Source organism: Glycine soja, chromosome 8 (genome assembly GCF_004193775.1).
Source record: "Glycine soja cultivar W05 chromosome 8, ASM419377v2, whole genome shotgun sequence".
Taxonomy (NCBI): Eukaryota; Viridiplantae; Streptophyta; class Magnoliopsida; order Fabales; family Fabaceae; genus Glycine; species Glycine soja.
Genome location: NC_041009.1, coordinates 2,482,774 through 2,496,077, shown reverse-complemented (window position 1 = coordinate 2,496,077; position 13,304 = coordinate 2,482,774). Strand labels below are relative to the sequence as shown.

Sequence of the window (13,304 nt, the reverse complement as noted above, 5' to 3'; positions counted from 1 at the left end):
AGATAAAAAAAAGAAGAAGAAATATGACAATATATGATGATGAAAAAGATTAGAAATATAATAATAGATTTATTGAATAGAATGTTTTTTAATAAAATGATAACAAAATAAATGATGGAAAAAAATTAAAACAATAGGTCATTATTTCCTTCTTGTTTGAAGTGCAGACTTGTCTTTGAATACGAAAAAGAGTAAATATGTGAGATCTCAAATGAATTGCTTTGTTTGAATTATTCTTTTGAAGTTTATCCTCTTTATCATAAATTATCGGATTATTACGAAATGGCTTTATTCGATAGAAAAATCACAATTTATTAGATCTTTCATCACAATCAAATAGAAAAGCCCTAAGGACACCATATCCTAGGAGCCCAATCCATGTGATTGAAAAAATTATCCTCTATTTGGTCTCAGAACTCTCCCCTTCTTCAAACTCTGTTTCATATTTTTCATAGATAAATCTATTATCAATGATAGAATAATATCCATTTTAAATCATATTTAAGTAATTCCTTGGTTTGGACCGATCACGTATAAAAAAAATTATTTCCTTTACTACTTCTTTTTTGTTTGAAGCATAAAGTATGTAACCACATGTGATCATGGATGGATTATAGAAGTTTGAGTTGTATCGAATAGGTTGAGTTGTTTCCCACCATTCATCAATGCGATATCTAACAAACACGAAAACAATAGTAAACAAAATGGGTATTGAATGCATTGTTATAATTGATGCATTACAACTTTCATTCTTTAGAATCTAAACAAAATGAATTTTCAAATGACAATGAAAACCAAATTACAACCAAAAAGATAAAGTAAAAACATGAAGATACAATAAAAGAAAAAGAAATACAAATAACAAAAGTGAGAGACGAATGAAGAAGAGAGAATGACGTGTGCTCTTAAAAACAAATGGTTGCTTTATTTTTATTTTGTTTTTTGTTTTTGTGAGTAATTTATGTTTGATAGTAGAATTGTGGGTAGTTCAGAATAAAAATAAAATAATATTGTATAACTATAAGCGAGAGAAAAAAGTTTTTCAAAAAAGTAAAGAAAAAATAATAAACTTTTTAAATTTCTACAATTGTTTTAATTTCTAATTTTTTTTATTAGAGAGAAGAGATAAATTGAAAGTCAGCATGTATTGTGGGATTGCAAAATTTAAAATAAAAAGATCATAATAATTATGGGTAGTTATATATAAAAGTGACGTATTTTTTTTTTAAAAAAATTATTTATTTTATTTTTCAATTTGTATTCTTTCACTGGAGTTGAACTTGAGAGATATATTAAATTTTTTAAGAATAAGCAAGGGATAAAAATATGTATGTAAAGATGAAGATAAAAATAGTTTTTTTATTTATTTGGTATAGATATATGCCCGTCTTTTGTTTAGCGTATCATACGCTCCACCGCTTTGGGAAGACAAGGGGCGTTTGAAGAAAAAAAGGGGTGATCAGGAGCACGTGACAATCCAATGGCTCGTGCCTACGATTTCACCGCAGCAACAGCTGTTCACGTACGTGGCAAACGAGGACGCAAACCGTGAGTCTGTGACATAATTTGGAAGACGAGCGCGGTGAGTAAAGGAAAGCCCGCAATGGAGTTGGAATTCATTGATTTTAAAGTAAACCATGGTAAGAGTAAACCCAACCAGGGTTAAAGGCATGTAGTGAGGCAGTTTATAAAGAGGCACTAACCATGCCGGAATAGGCGTAAACATCGAATCCAAGTAAAACCGAAAACATCCATCAACACCATGATGTTGGGGGAGACCCACCGCGCAAATCCAACCGTACACGTGCCACCGTGGACGCCGGAGATCTTCTCACCGTACACCGGCAATGCCGATTACTCTCCGTACTCATTGCAAGAAGCACTGAGTGCGCTTCAGCACTACGAATCCACCGATGCTGAGTCAGACTCGGAGTTTCCGTCTCGGGAACCGGAAGTCCCGGTGGACGCTTACTCCTGCGACCATTTCCGCATGTTCGAGTTCAAGGTTCGGAGATGCGCACGTGGCAGGTCACATGACTGGACCGAGTGTCCGTACGCCCACCCCGGGGAGAAGGCTCGCCGCCGTGATCCCCGGAAGTACCATTACTCCGGCACGGCGTGCCCCGATTTCCGCAAGGGGAGTTGCAAGAAGGGTGACGCGTGCGAGTACGCGCATGGGGTTTTCGAGTGCTGGCTCCACCCCGCGCGTTACCGTACTCAGCCCTGCAAGGACGGCACCAGTTGTCGCCGGCGCGTGTGTTTCTTCGCGCACACGCCGGAGCAACTCAGGGTGTTGCCACAGCAGAGTCCGCGGAGTGCTGATTCATACGACGGGTCTCCTTTGAGGCATGCAATTGAGTCTTCGTGCGCCAAGACTCTGGCACCGGCACCGTTTGTGTCTTCTCCTGGGTCGGTGTCGCCGCCTCTGGAGTCTCCGCCGATGTCGCCGATGACTGTGAGTGTTAATGAGATGGTGGCGTCTTTAAGGAACTTGCAACTGGGGAAGGTGAAGTCTTTGCCTTCTTCTTGGAATGTCATGGGGCCTTCCGGGTTCGGATCTCCGAGAGGACCCATGATCCGACCCGGATTCTTCAGCCTTCCGACAACCCCGACCCAGGCTCCGACTCGCGGTGGGGTCAACTACTTTGACAAGTGGGATCAGAGTTGCGAGGAGGAGCCTGTTATGGAGAGGGTGGAGTCTGGACGAAACATAAGGGCGAGGATGTTTGCAAAATTGAGCAAAGAGAATCATCTGGACGGGTCGGATTCTGGATCGGGTCAAATTGGGGATCCGGATGTTGGATGGGTTTCGGAGCTTGTCAGTCGCTGATTTCATTTTGTTGCACTTCTCTCGGTGTGTATAGAATGCGGGGGAGAAAAAAAAAAGTAAGATTTATTTTGGAAGAAGGATATCATCAACTTGTGTTTTCTGTAAATAGCTCATTCTCAAGGTATGGTATGGGTGAAGAACAAGTTAATTAAGTGAAAGAGTAGAATCTTTTTTTTTGGGGGATTTTCTTGGACGATCAAGAAGTGATTTGCAAGAATCAGGATCCTAAGCTTTTGTATAGGTAGCAGCGGATGATGAAATTATATTATTCCCACGTGTTAACTACTGTGTTTATTATTATCACTAATCTCATCTCATTCATGTATAAATTTGAAATATTTCTCGGATATGTTATGAAGAAATTCAAACTTGTCTCCCTTATAATCTTTCTTCTTTACATATGTGCTTGAATCTTTCCTTATGCTATCAACGGTACGGACTATAATATGCTAGTATTTTGTTTAGGGTAATGTATGGTGATGCATGTTCAAATGCAATCTTAGCAGCGTGATTTTTAAAGAAGTTTTTTTATTTATTGATTTTTTAACTTTATTTCGTTAATCTCAATATAGTAAAATATTTCTGAGGGTTAATTGGAATGATCAAGAATGAAGATGAAATAAATAGGACGTGGAAATCAGGGGGTTGCCAAGTTGCAAGGCACAATCCAGGTGTCCAAAATGCTAATAAGCGTGTTGCGAGGTGCACGTATACTATTTGGTGTGAATCACGCTACGCTACAGAATATGCTGAGTTTGTGTGTCATGAAACTATTGAAAATTGTTAATCTGTAAGATTTGGCAGAGTCTATATCTATAAAAAAGTAAAATTGTGTTTGATTAATTTCATTATCTTAGTGACTGTATTTTAACATGAGGTCCACTTTGAAAGAGATTTGGAGTTTGGGTTGACAGCTTGCGTGTTAAGTGTGGCAAAGGCAAACAAAAGAATGGAATGGAATGGAGCAAACTACCATCCTTCTTCAATTGACATTAACGGCTGATGCAAACATTTGCCCTGATAAGCTATTTCAGGACACATGGTCCCCCCCATTTTGGTGCTTGTAGTGTATGACCCTTTTAAGGACCTCAACATTTTTTCAATTAAAAGATAATTTTGCTTTTAAAAAATTATAAACAAATGCAGAATATTAAGTACCGCGTAAAAATCAACAACCCTGGAAAGGGGAAAAAGAAAACGAGGGTAAAAATTACAAGTCATTGAGATTTTCTTCTTTTGCATCAAAGAGTATTTTTCAATCTATCATTGAAGATTATTTTCTTATAAAATAATTAAAGTGAATTTTATCTTTGCTGGTAAATTAATACACAATAGAGACTAGTCAATTATTTTTTCTTATTTAGTCTTGTCGGTTGGATTCCCCCCCTTCCCAAAAGTAAAGACTTCACCTACTACTCGGCTTGTAATTTGTATATTTTGGTATGTAGGACAGGTTAAGGACAGAAATATCCTAACTCACTGAGCCTGAATTAATTTGACCTGGTTTGCTGAATCTACCCATTCTAAGGAGTGAATTAATAAGAGTTTAGGACAGCATTTAATAGTCAATTATTTTTAAAAAAGGGGTGGTCAAACTTAACTACTGAAACCCAAGTTTTACATATTTAATATAAATTTTATTGGTAAAGAAAAGGATAAATGTATCCTTAATACATGTATTCACCATATAATTTAAGGTGTGCAATCACTCCCTAATATTCTCCGTCTATCTGGTGCATACTGACTTCAGTGTCAAAGAGTATCTTTATCCACTCCCTCGTCCGGGTGAGGAGAAAAATACTTGTGTTACTCAAGGAGAAGACCCTTGGCAACACTCAGTAGTAAAACAGCATTATAAATCTCTGAATTTGGCTTCTCTAACATAAGAGGATTATTTTAGAAAATAAAATACACGTGAAATCAAATACATATATAACACAATCTAAAGTTAATTATAATTTATCATTTAAACTAGATCGTCTTCACTTTAGAAGAATCAATTCCTAGATTTCTACTCAAAACTTATTTTACCATACAATTTTATTCATTACTAGTTCTATGTACAAAACTATAATAATTTTTATGAATATTAAAATCATTATAATTTTTTTTTAATCCCCAACTAATAATGGATGCATGGAGTTAGAGTAGGGAGTGGGTTAAACGGGAAGGAAAAGCTTGGTAGCATTCCCCGGGTTGAGGGAAGACTGTTGGTTCCGTGCCAACAGGTTTTTGCTTAGAGAAGAAAAGATATTGTTTGAAATTAATTATTAATACCACTTCAACAACAACAGACAAGATCATGGGGGTTGTTGCACTTTGGAGATAAGATTCTGATGGAATTGACTAATAAAATATAATACATTACAAGTGTATATTAATCTAAGTCCGTCACAGATTACCCTTTGAAACTTGAAAGAGAATATTAATATTCTTTTCATTATCCGAAAGACACAAGCCCCACTAAGATAAAAACCACTTTCTTGTGTTTTGGATTAGATTGAAACCTTCATATCGCTCTATGGAATTTACTGTACCAGCCATCATTTTCGCCCCCTATTCTTTAAATTAAAAACCAACACATGATGTTAAGTTTAATAAAGTAAAATTACCGAGTCAGCTCAGTTTGTTAAATCCTTGGATATGATTTATAAATGTTTAGGTTCTTTTCTTTCCTTTCTTTCTTGACATACGAGATAATTCTATTTGAATATAATATCATCATTATTGATATCAATTTTTTTTAATATTTAATATAATTACACACTTAAAACTGAAATTTAGAATTATAATTAAATTGAAATAATCTTTTGCTAGATAATTCACATGCTCAAACATGCGTAAAAACTTAGGTTTGACCATTTGTAATGCACTTCATTCCTTTTCCATTCACTTTATCCTTTCTCTTTTTATAATAGTAAAATCTATAGTGAACTTCATCTTCAAATAAATAATAATAATAAAGTTATCTATCACATACGAAGCCATATTCCCTTGTTTTTTTTTTTTTCCATTTAGGGAGTTTGTGAATGACTTTATTATGGAAATTGTTCTTCCACAAGAATATCAATTTACTATATGCAAATTATCAAAATTGCTAATGCTCTATAAATTATTCATTTGGCTTTTAGTCGTAAGATACATTGTTTTTCTGTTGGATTATCTTTTTAGATTTTCTGAGATATTGTAATCTTGAATTTTCGCTTAAGATAAGTATAATAATAAATAAATCAAATTTACCATGTTTACTTATAGTTTGCCTCTCCTTTCTTTCTTGTCATTCATTTACCATGTTTACCTGTAATAATTAATAAGTAGTTAGCTTTTTCTTATTGTTCAATGTATAAAAAAAATGCAAATCACTAGAACTTGAATCGCAAACGAAAATTGAGATGTTTGTCCTCAAATTATCTTCAAAGGTTTATCTATGTGGTGCGCAAGTTTTTAAGATTTAGCAAGTTTTTTCCAAGATAATTAAGGCAATAGAACTAGCAAGGTTTAATCATCAAAACCAAGTAACTCAAAATTTTAGAGGTGAGAAGAGACGAAGATACAAATGTCTTTGGAAAATCGGGGTTTGCGAGAAAATGAGATTTTATAAAACATTTAAATAAAATTTGAAAATAAAATATACATTCTCTGGATATTTTTTTTTTAACGTTAGAGGAGTTTTAAACACTTTCAAATAGGGGAATACTAAGTAAATAAATGTCGACACAAATATCTAAATTTTCTGGTAAACTTGAAACTTTGAAATGTAAACTACTTTTACAATAATTAATACAAAAAAAGAAGTTCGTGAGTCCCTTTATTGTGTGGACGAGGAGTGGGGGATCCACCGATTTGGATTTGCATTGCACCAAACTAATTACTGTTAGAAAATTAAAATAAAACAAAAGAAATAAATGAGAAGAAAATATAAATTTTTAAATTAAATAACAAAACAAAAATAATAAAATAACTTCAATTGAGAGAACATAAATCCACAATGCAATATATCATAAAATAAATATAAAGAAAAATAATTTAAAGGATAAATTTTTAATTAGTCTGATTTGAAATGCGATCCTTAGTTGTACTTCTCTTTCCTAAGTACAACAAGCTATTGATTTCGATCGTGTGGAGCGAAAGAATTTTTGAAACTTCTAACACAAATACATTTGCTCTCAAAATAATTTTTTTATAAGAAAGAAAAAGATAAAATTTAGAGAAAAAGAAAACAAAATGTTTATTCTGCTTTTGCAGTATTTTCTAGAGAGGAGGGAAGATAATATAAGGGTAGATCCATTTTACAACAACAAAAAATCTCTTAAAGTAAAACTATTTGATAGTTTAAATCAAATAATATGTGATTTTGATTTTCACCTTTTAAAATAGTCACATATACACAACACTTATCGTAACGTGAACATTTTTTTCACTATTTATTACTCTATTATAGAATTTATTATTGTGTTGGTCTATTTCTTCCTTCAATATGATCATAGGTCAAATAGTTCTCCGTCTTATGAATGGCCAAAGTGAATGTTGTAATGGTTATTTGAACAATCTAGGCAATAACTAATTGAAAGGGTTGGAGCCAAGATTGGACCTGATCCATTTTGGTTTTGGTAAATAATGAAAAACTTAAAAAGTTAAACCATTTCGCTCTAGATACTCTCATCATGGCCATCCTAACCAAAAAGGAAGGAGGGGTGACACGTGGAGGCCTGTTTCGAGCACTGGCCACTCTATCTTCTGTAATTGTAAACGTAACAATGCTACACTCTTGTTGTGCAGAATTCAATGTGTCTGTGTGTTTTGAAAACTCAAAATATATTAAACACGACACAAAAAGGCATGGATGGAACTATATAAAGAAACAAACGGGGATTGAAACATGATTCCATTGATAATCTGTCACAGAATATATTCAAACGACACAAAAAAGGCTAATTTATTTTAAAAGGTTTCTGGTTACCATTTTATTAAAATAGGCAATGGTAAAAAATGTAGTTTCATTTTTTAAAATTGAACGAAGAAAAAGAAAGGTTGTCAATAAAATAAAATAAAATGAATTTTATCCTATTTTATTTTTAAACTATGCATCCAACGAAATTCTACGAACCGGATCCAATGAAATTCTGCCTTATTTTATTGAGTTTTGTTAAAGAGCAATGATTAAAGAGAATTATATACATGATAATATTAAATGTTTTGAATTAAGTAGAGATGTTTGTTTTACGGATAGACTTTTTAGTCCACACAATAGAAAAAGAACAAAAATAATTCCATATTTATTACGGAATAATAAAATAATTAATTCATAATATATTTTTTACTTTGATAAGCAATATTTCTACCTTTACCCCATATTTAAGTCTGGTAGAGGGATTAAAATATCTATTTTCATGAGACAAAAAAAAAAATTGAGTAAAAATTCACTTATACCCTCTTTCTCTTCCTATCCAGTGTTACACTCTCCTTTCATCCCTTCAAGTTCTATAATTTTTTTCATTTTCAAAGTTTTTGTTCATGTATTAATCTTTATTTATCGTCAATCTTGTAAATTTTACTCATAATAATTTTTTGCTTTTCCTCTTATTGTTCCTTGCATGTATGATTTGGTGTGGACAAATATTTCTATATTTTGGGTGATACTCTAAGGAATAATAAATGAGTAGGGATATATTTTGTCATGAGAAAGTGAAATATATAACATTTCGAATTCAATTTGTTTGTCATTTGTTGGTATCATAATAAAGCTATTTGTTTTATGAAATAAAATATTATCTTTAACATAATAAGAATATTTTAGTAATTATAATATATATTTTTAGAAAAAAAATTTAACCAAACATATTTCTTAATTATTTCTCAGAATATAAAAAAATATTTCTAACTAATTTTATTATTAACAAATACATTGTTTTTATTAAATACCCAAAAATAACATTCTCATGTTTCATTCATGAGTTTAAAAAAGTTATCTGTCAAGTAAATATTCCCTTAATATTTTTTACTTGTAGAATAATATATAAATCACTCTTCATTTTTAACACTTCATCAAGATTTCTCATTTATGTTTATATCTCTTTTATATTACATCATAAATTTTATTATACCTATATATATATATTTTTTTCCTTTTTCCTTTTTCTCTCTAGATATAAGATAATATGGTGTGTATCAAATATTTACCTTTTACTTTATTGAGTTTTGTGAGAGACTAATGGTGAAAAAGCATTTTCCAATTTTAATAATCTGTCATAAATATAAAAATTACTCCATATAACCCATGCTAAGTTGAATGTAATCTTACATTTCATTTTCTTGGCCATAATTATTAATCTCGTTATTATTGGGATAGGTTAAACAATCCCTCCAAAAGATAGTGTTATTCTTATGGTAAATAAATGTGCACACGAATAGGACAGGTGGAATTGGGTCTTGGGCAGGGTTAATTCCTTCATCTTTGTTTGCTATGTCTGTGCAGAACGCAACCTGCAGCGTTGGTCCCAGTTTGTCTGTCCCTGCCCTTCCACATTTTCATGTTGAGCAAAGGACAGAACTAAGTAAAACAAAATCACAGAGGAAATTAAAAGAGCTTAATCAGACAAAGTCAAACGTTCCAACTTCCCTATCCATTCTAGTCTTCTTAAAACCATATTTTGTGGACTGCAAATTTACTTCTCTGTGAGTTCAGTGTCATGGGAAGAGCTCCATGTTGTGACAAAGCTAACGTGAAAAGAGGGCGTTGGTCTCGTGAAGAAGATGAAACCCTCAAAAAACTATCTCAACAAACATGCCACGCCACAAAAAGCAGGTTCATTTAGTATCAATATCATCCTTTTCTTCCACTTAAATATAGCTAGGTTGTTATTAGGTATTCTATATTCCTCCTATCTTGGCTTATTCAATGTTTTCTTTAATTTTAGGCCTTAAGCGCTGTGGAAAGAGTTGTCGTCTGAGATGGCTGAACTATCTCAGGCCTCATATCAAGCATGGAGACTTCACTCGTCAGGAAGACCAACTTATCTGCACCCTTTATGCCACCATCGGAACCATGCACGTTCATTCTTTCCTTCTATATCCTTAAATTTAACTCTCTCAAAATCAGGTTTCTAAGGGTAATAATTTGGTGTGATATGATAGATTTACATGTAAAATATTACTGTTTTGCTTGTTCATTCCTTATTAGTTATTCCACCAAGGGAAAATGCTAGCTGTTTTGGAAGAGGAATTCCGAATCCTTACACGGATGAGACTGATCAGTAAAAAATTCTGCCACCAATCATTTACGTATTACATCAAGAATTAATTGACAAGCGCATTAGTTTTGTAGTTGGCTAGGTGTCCCTTATTGCTGCTCAGCTACCTGGGAGAACAGACAATGATGGGAAAAATCATTGGAACACTAAGTTAAATAAAACTTTTTTGGCAGCAAACACCAATGCCATTGCCAGTACTGTTTTCTCAACTTCCACTTCTCAGCCTCAACTTGAAGACTACAGTGTCTTTGATGATCACGAGAACTCAGCTGAGTATCTTGTCTTGGGTTTGGAGCAAACACCATTGCCTTTAGGATCAGATGTTTTTGGTCTTGGAAGCAGTTGTAGTGTACGACTATCCAATGAAGCAGTTTCAGCTTCCTTGGTAAAAAAGGAAAATGAGAATGAGACCCAATGGTTTGCTGAAGATGAATCATTTTTGCTTGATTTTGTGTATGAAGATAATGGGTTTGTTTCTCAAGAAAATAGCAGCGAAGTTCCACCTCTCTAAGGTCCAAACACAGATAACAGCACCATTTCAGAAAAGAAAAAGAGACAATTAAGTCAAAGTGGCAAAGATTGATTTCATCATTATTGATTATATATAGTATTAGTACTAGTAATTAAATACCCTTCAAATGTGGACCGTGATTTGAATTTGATTAATTAGTTAGGTGTGTAAGAAATTATGTGATCTTTTTGCAGTTGAATTTCAAACATGATGATAGGAAGGATCACTGAAGTTACATTTTAGTCAAGAATTCTATGTATTGCCTTTTTACTTTTTAGAGGAATTGAAATCTTACCGATGGAAATCTCTATATGTCACGATGTAGAGACCTTAAACTAACATTCAAAGGTTCATGAGTGTGACAATGGGATCGCACGTAGTATTCTCAGTGGCCAGCTGTGGTCACGAAAGTTACGTTGGCTCTTGAAGAATTTCTAAGCGGAGAGAAAAAACAAATTAAGGGGTCCCCATCTGACAATAACAACTACATACATGAATTGTGATAGTGTGTGTCTTTTTCGCCATTATCACATACAATATATAATATGGTGAAAAAGAAGCCTGCATGATTTCTTTCACAAAAGCTTACGTTTAGTTGTTTACTGCAGAAGTTACTTTTTCACAAAACCATTTTTGTAGTAGGATCACATGAATTGGTCTCGGTCTTATGGCTTCCGGAATATTAATAAGATATTTGTACTAATATCATTTGATTAAATTATTAACTAAACACTATAAAGTATTAATATATGTTTTGTTAATTTATATCATTTGATTCACCTATGCATATCCCGTATATATATGTTAAAGATCATGCATCTTGGACCTCATCTAACGGGGAAGGTCCACAAGGAATTAATCATCGGCAAAACAGTTTGCGTAGTTTATTTTCTGATCCCCCAAATTGTGTTAGAAACACATGTTCCTTTTCATAACGTATAGTTGTTTCGGAAAAAGATGGGGTATGAAATTATGTTTACACAGGAAGCTCGCGAACATGCAGGTGGAATTTGGGTTCTATCTAATCGATGGATATCAACTTCACTCTTCTCCATTCGATGAATCAGTGTATTACTTTCTCCTTGAAAAAAGCAAATGCTATATGGGCTGGTTCAACAATATATGCCTCTCCTATACCAACAGTACCAGAGCTACTTTGGGATCATTTAGTTCATATCAGTACCCAGGTAACTAGCCCCTGGGTAGTTATGGGTGACCTTAATGAGATTACTCATCCTTTAGAAGTTAGAGGGAGGGTTTTCCATCAGATGGGAGAAAATCATTTCTATGGGACTTTGACGCAATTTGGTCTCATTGATTTGGAGATGATAGGAGGCGGTTTACTTGGCGGCGGAACATTCAGGGGGGGTGGTTATATCGACAAAAAACTTGACAGGTGTATGGCAAGCGCTGATTAGTGGTATTTGTGATAAGATTGATTCCCTCTTATACGATGCAGAACTTATAGATTCCCCAAGGTATTTGTGATAAGATTGATTCCATAATTAGGTGCTTTATTTGGGGTGGTAACCACAACCATTGGGTTGACTAGGGCACTGTCTCTAAGTCTTGGCAATATGGTGGATTGGGTTCACAAATGCAGACAAGTGAATAGGTAAGCATGTGTTGGTGCTTATGTTGAATCTGAATGTGTCTAAGGGTTGCTCCTATCCATGGTCCTCTATTATGAAAGCCTTGTCTGCTCTTAGATCCGGGTTCTCTATTCAAATAGGTGATGGGTCCTCTTCCCCCTGGTTCGAACCATGGCTTTATGGGGACACTTTGTATAATGGAGTTGAGGATATTCATGATAGGAATTTTCATCTACGGGTCTATGATGTATACTTAGATGGTGAATGGCATCTTGATGTTCTAACCACCAGCATTCTCGATGACATTCTGGATAAACTCCCAATCTTGTTCCTTGAATATACGATGTCAGATACTATCACTTGGAGTCATTCCTCTTTTGGGGAGTATGATACCAAGTCCGCTTATGTGTGGTTAAACCGTGAGCTCGCTGGTCATTTTACCTCCGCAGAATACTGGTCCTGGCTTTGGAAAACCAAGCTTCTTGAGAACATTAAACACTTCCTTTGGCCAACATATAAGGGAAGCCTTCTAACTAACTTCTTCCGCTTTACACAGCATATTTCATTTGATTCTTCTTGTTTCAGGTGTGGAGCAGCTACAAAAACGTGAATCCATACTCTACGTGATTGTCCTTTTGCTAAGAGTACATGGCACATGGTACACCTAGATTCAGAACCAACTTTCTACACCATGGATGTTGCCTTATGGTTACGTAAACACATCCAAGGAAGTAATCATCTCATCTTTGGCATCAAGTGTTGGTCAATATGGTGTGCTCAAAATGAAAGTGTTTTCAACGACAACAGCTGGCCACCGTGGAACATTCACAATCAGATCCTGACATTGTTGGTTTCAACGCAGAAGGCTCAAATGGAACCTCATCGCATGCCGACGTCTATCCTGGTTAGATGGATTCCACCACTACCCCAATTCGTCAAGGTTAATACAAATGACAGTTCTTGGTAATCTTGGGCCTTCCAGGTTTGGGGTGTGATTCGGGATAGCTTGGGACACTGGATATCAGGTTTCTATGGCAGTTGCGGTTTTACCAATAACTCAACAGCTGAGCTTTATGCTATCTATCAAATTTATCTCTGAAGGAATTGCAATATATCATCCT

At 34.3% G+C, this 13,304-nt stretch overlaps 1 protein-coding gene and 1 pseudogene across 1 annotated transcript; both read left to right on the top strand.

Moving 5' to 3' along the window:
- The first annotated feature begins 1,693 nt into the window (after positions 1-1,693).
- LOC114421133 (zinc finger CCCH domain-containing protein 20-like) lies at positions 1,694-3,214 on the top strand. The gene has a single exon (XM_028386941.1). It carries the CDS (start codon positions 1,763-1,765, stop codon positions 2,828-2,830), a length of 1,068 nt encoding a protein of 355 aa, XP_028242742.1. The 5' UTR covers positions 1,694-1,762; the 3' UTR covers positions 2,831-3,214.
- A 6,204-nt stretch (positions 3,215-9,418) lies between these two features.
- Positions 9,419-10,864, top strand: LOC114422903 (annotated as a pseudogene).
- The last annotated feature ends 2,440 nt before the right edge of the window (positions 10,865-13,304 follow it).

Bases quoted from the DNA above. Each gene is read 5' to 3' on its own strand.
- LOC114421133 (XM_028386941.1), top strand. From the start codon at position 1,763: ATGATGTTGGGGGAGACCCACCGCGCAAATCCAACCGTACACGTGCCA.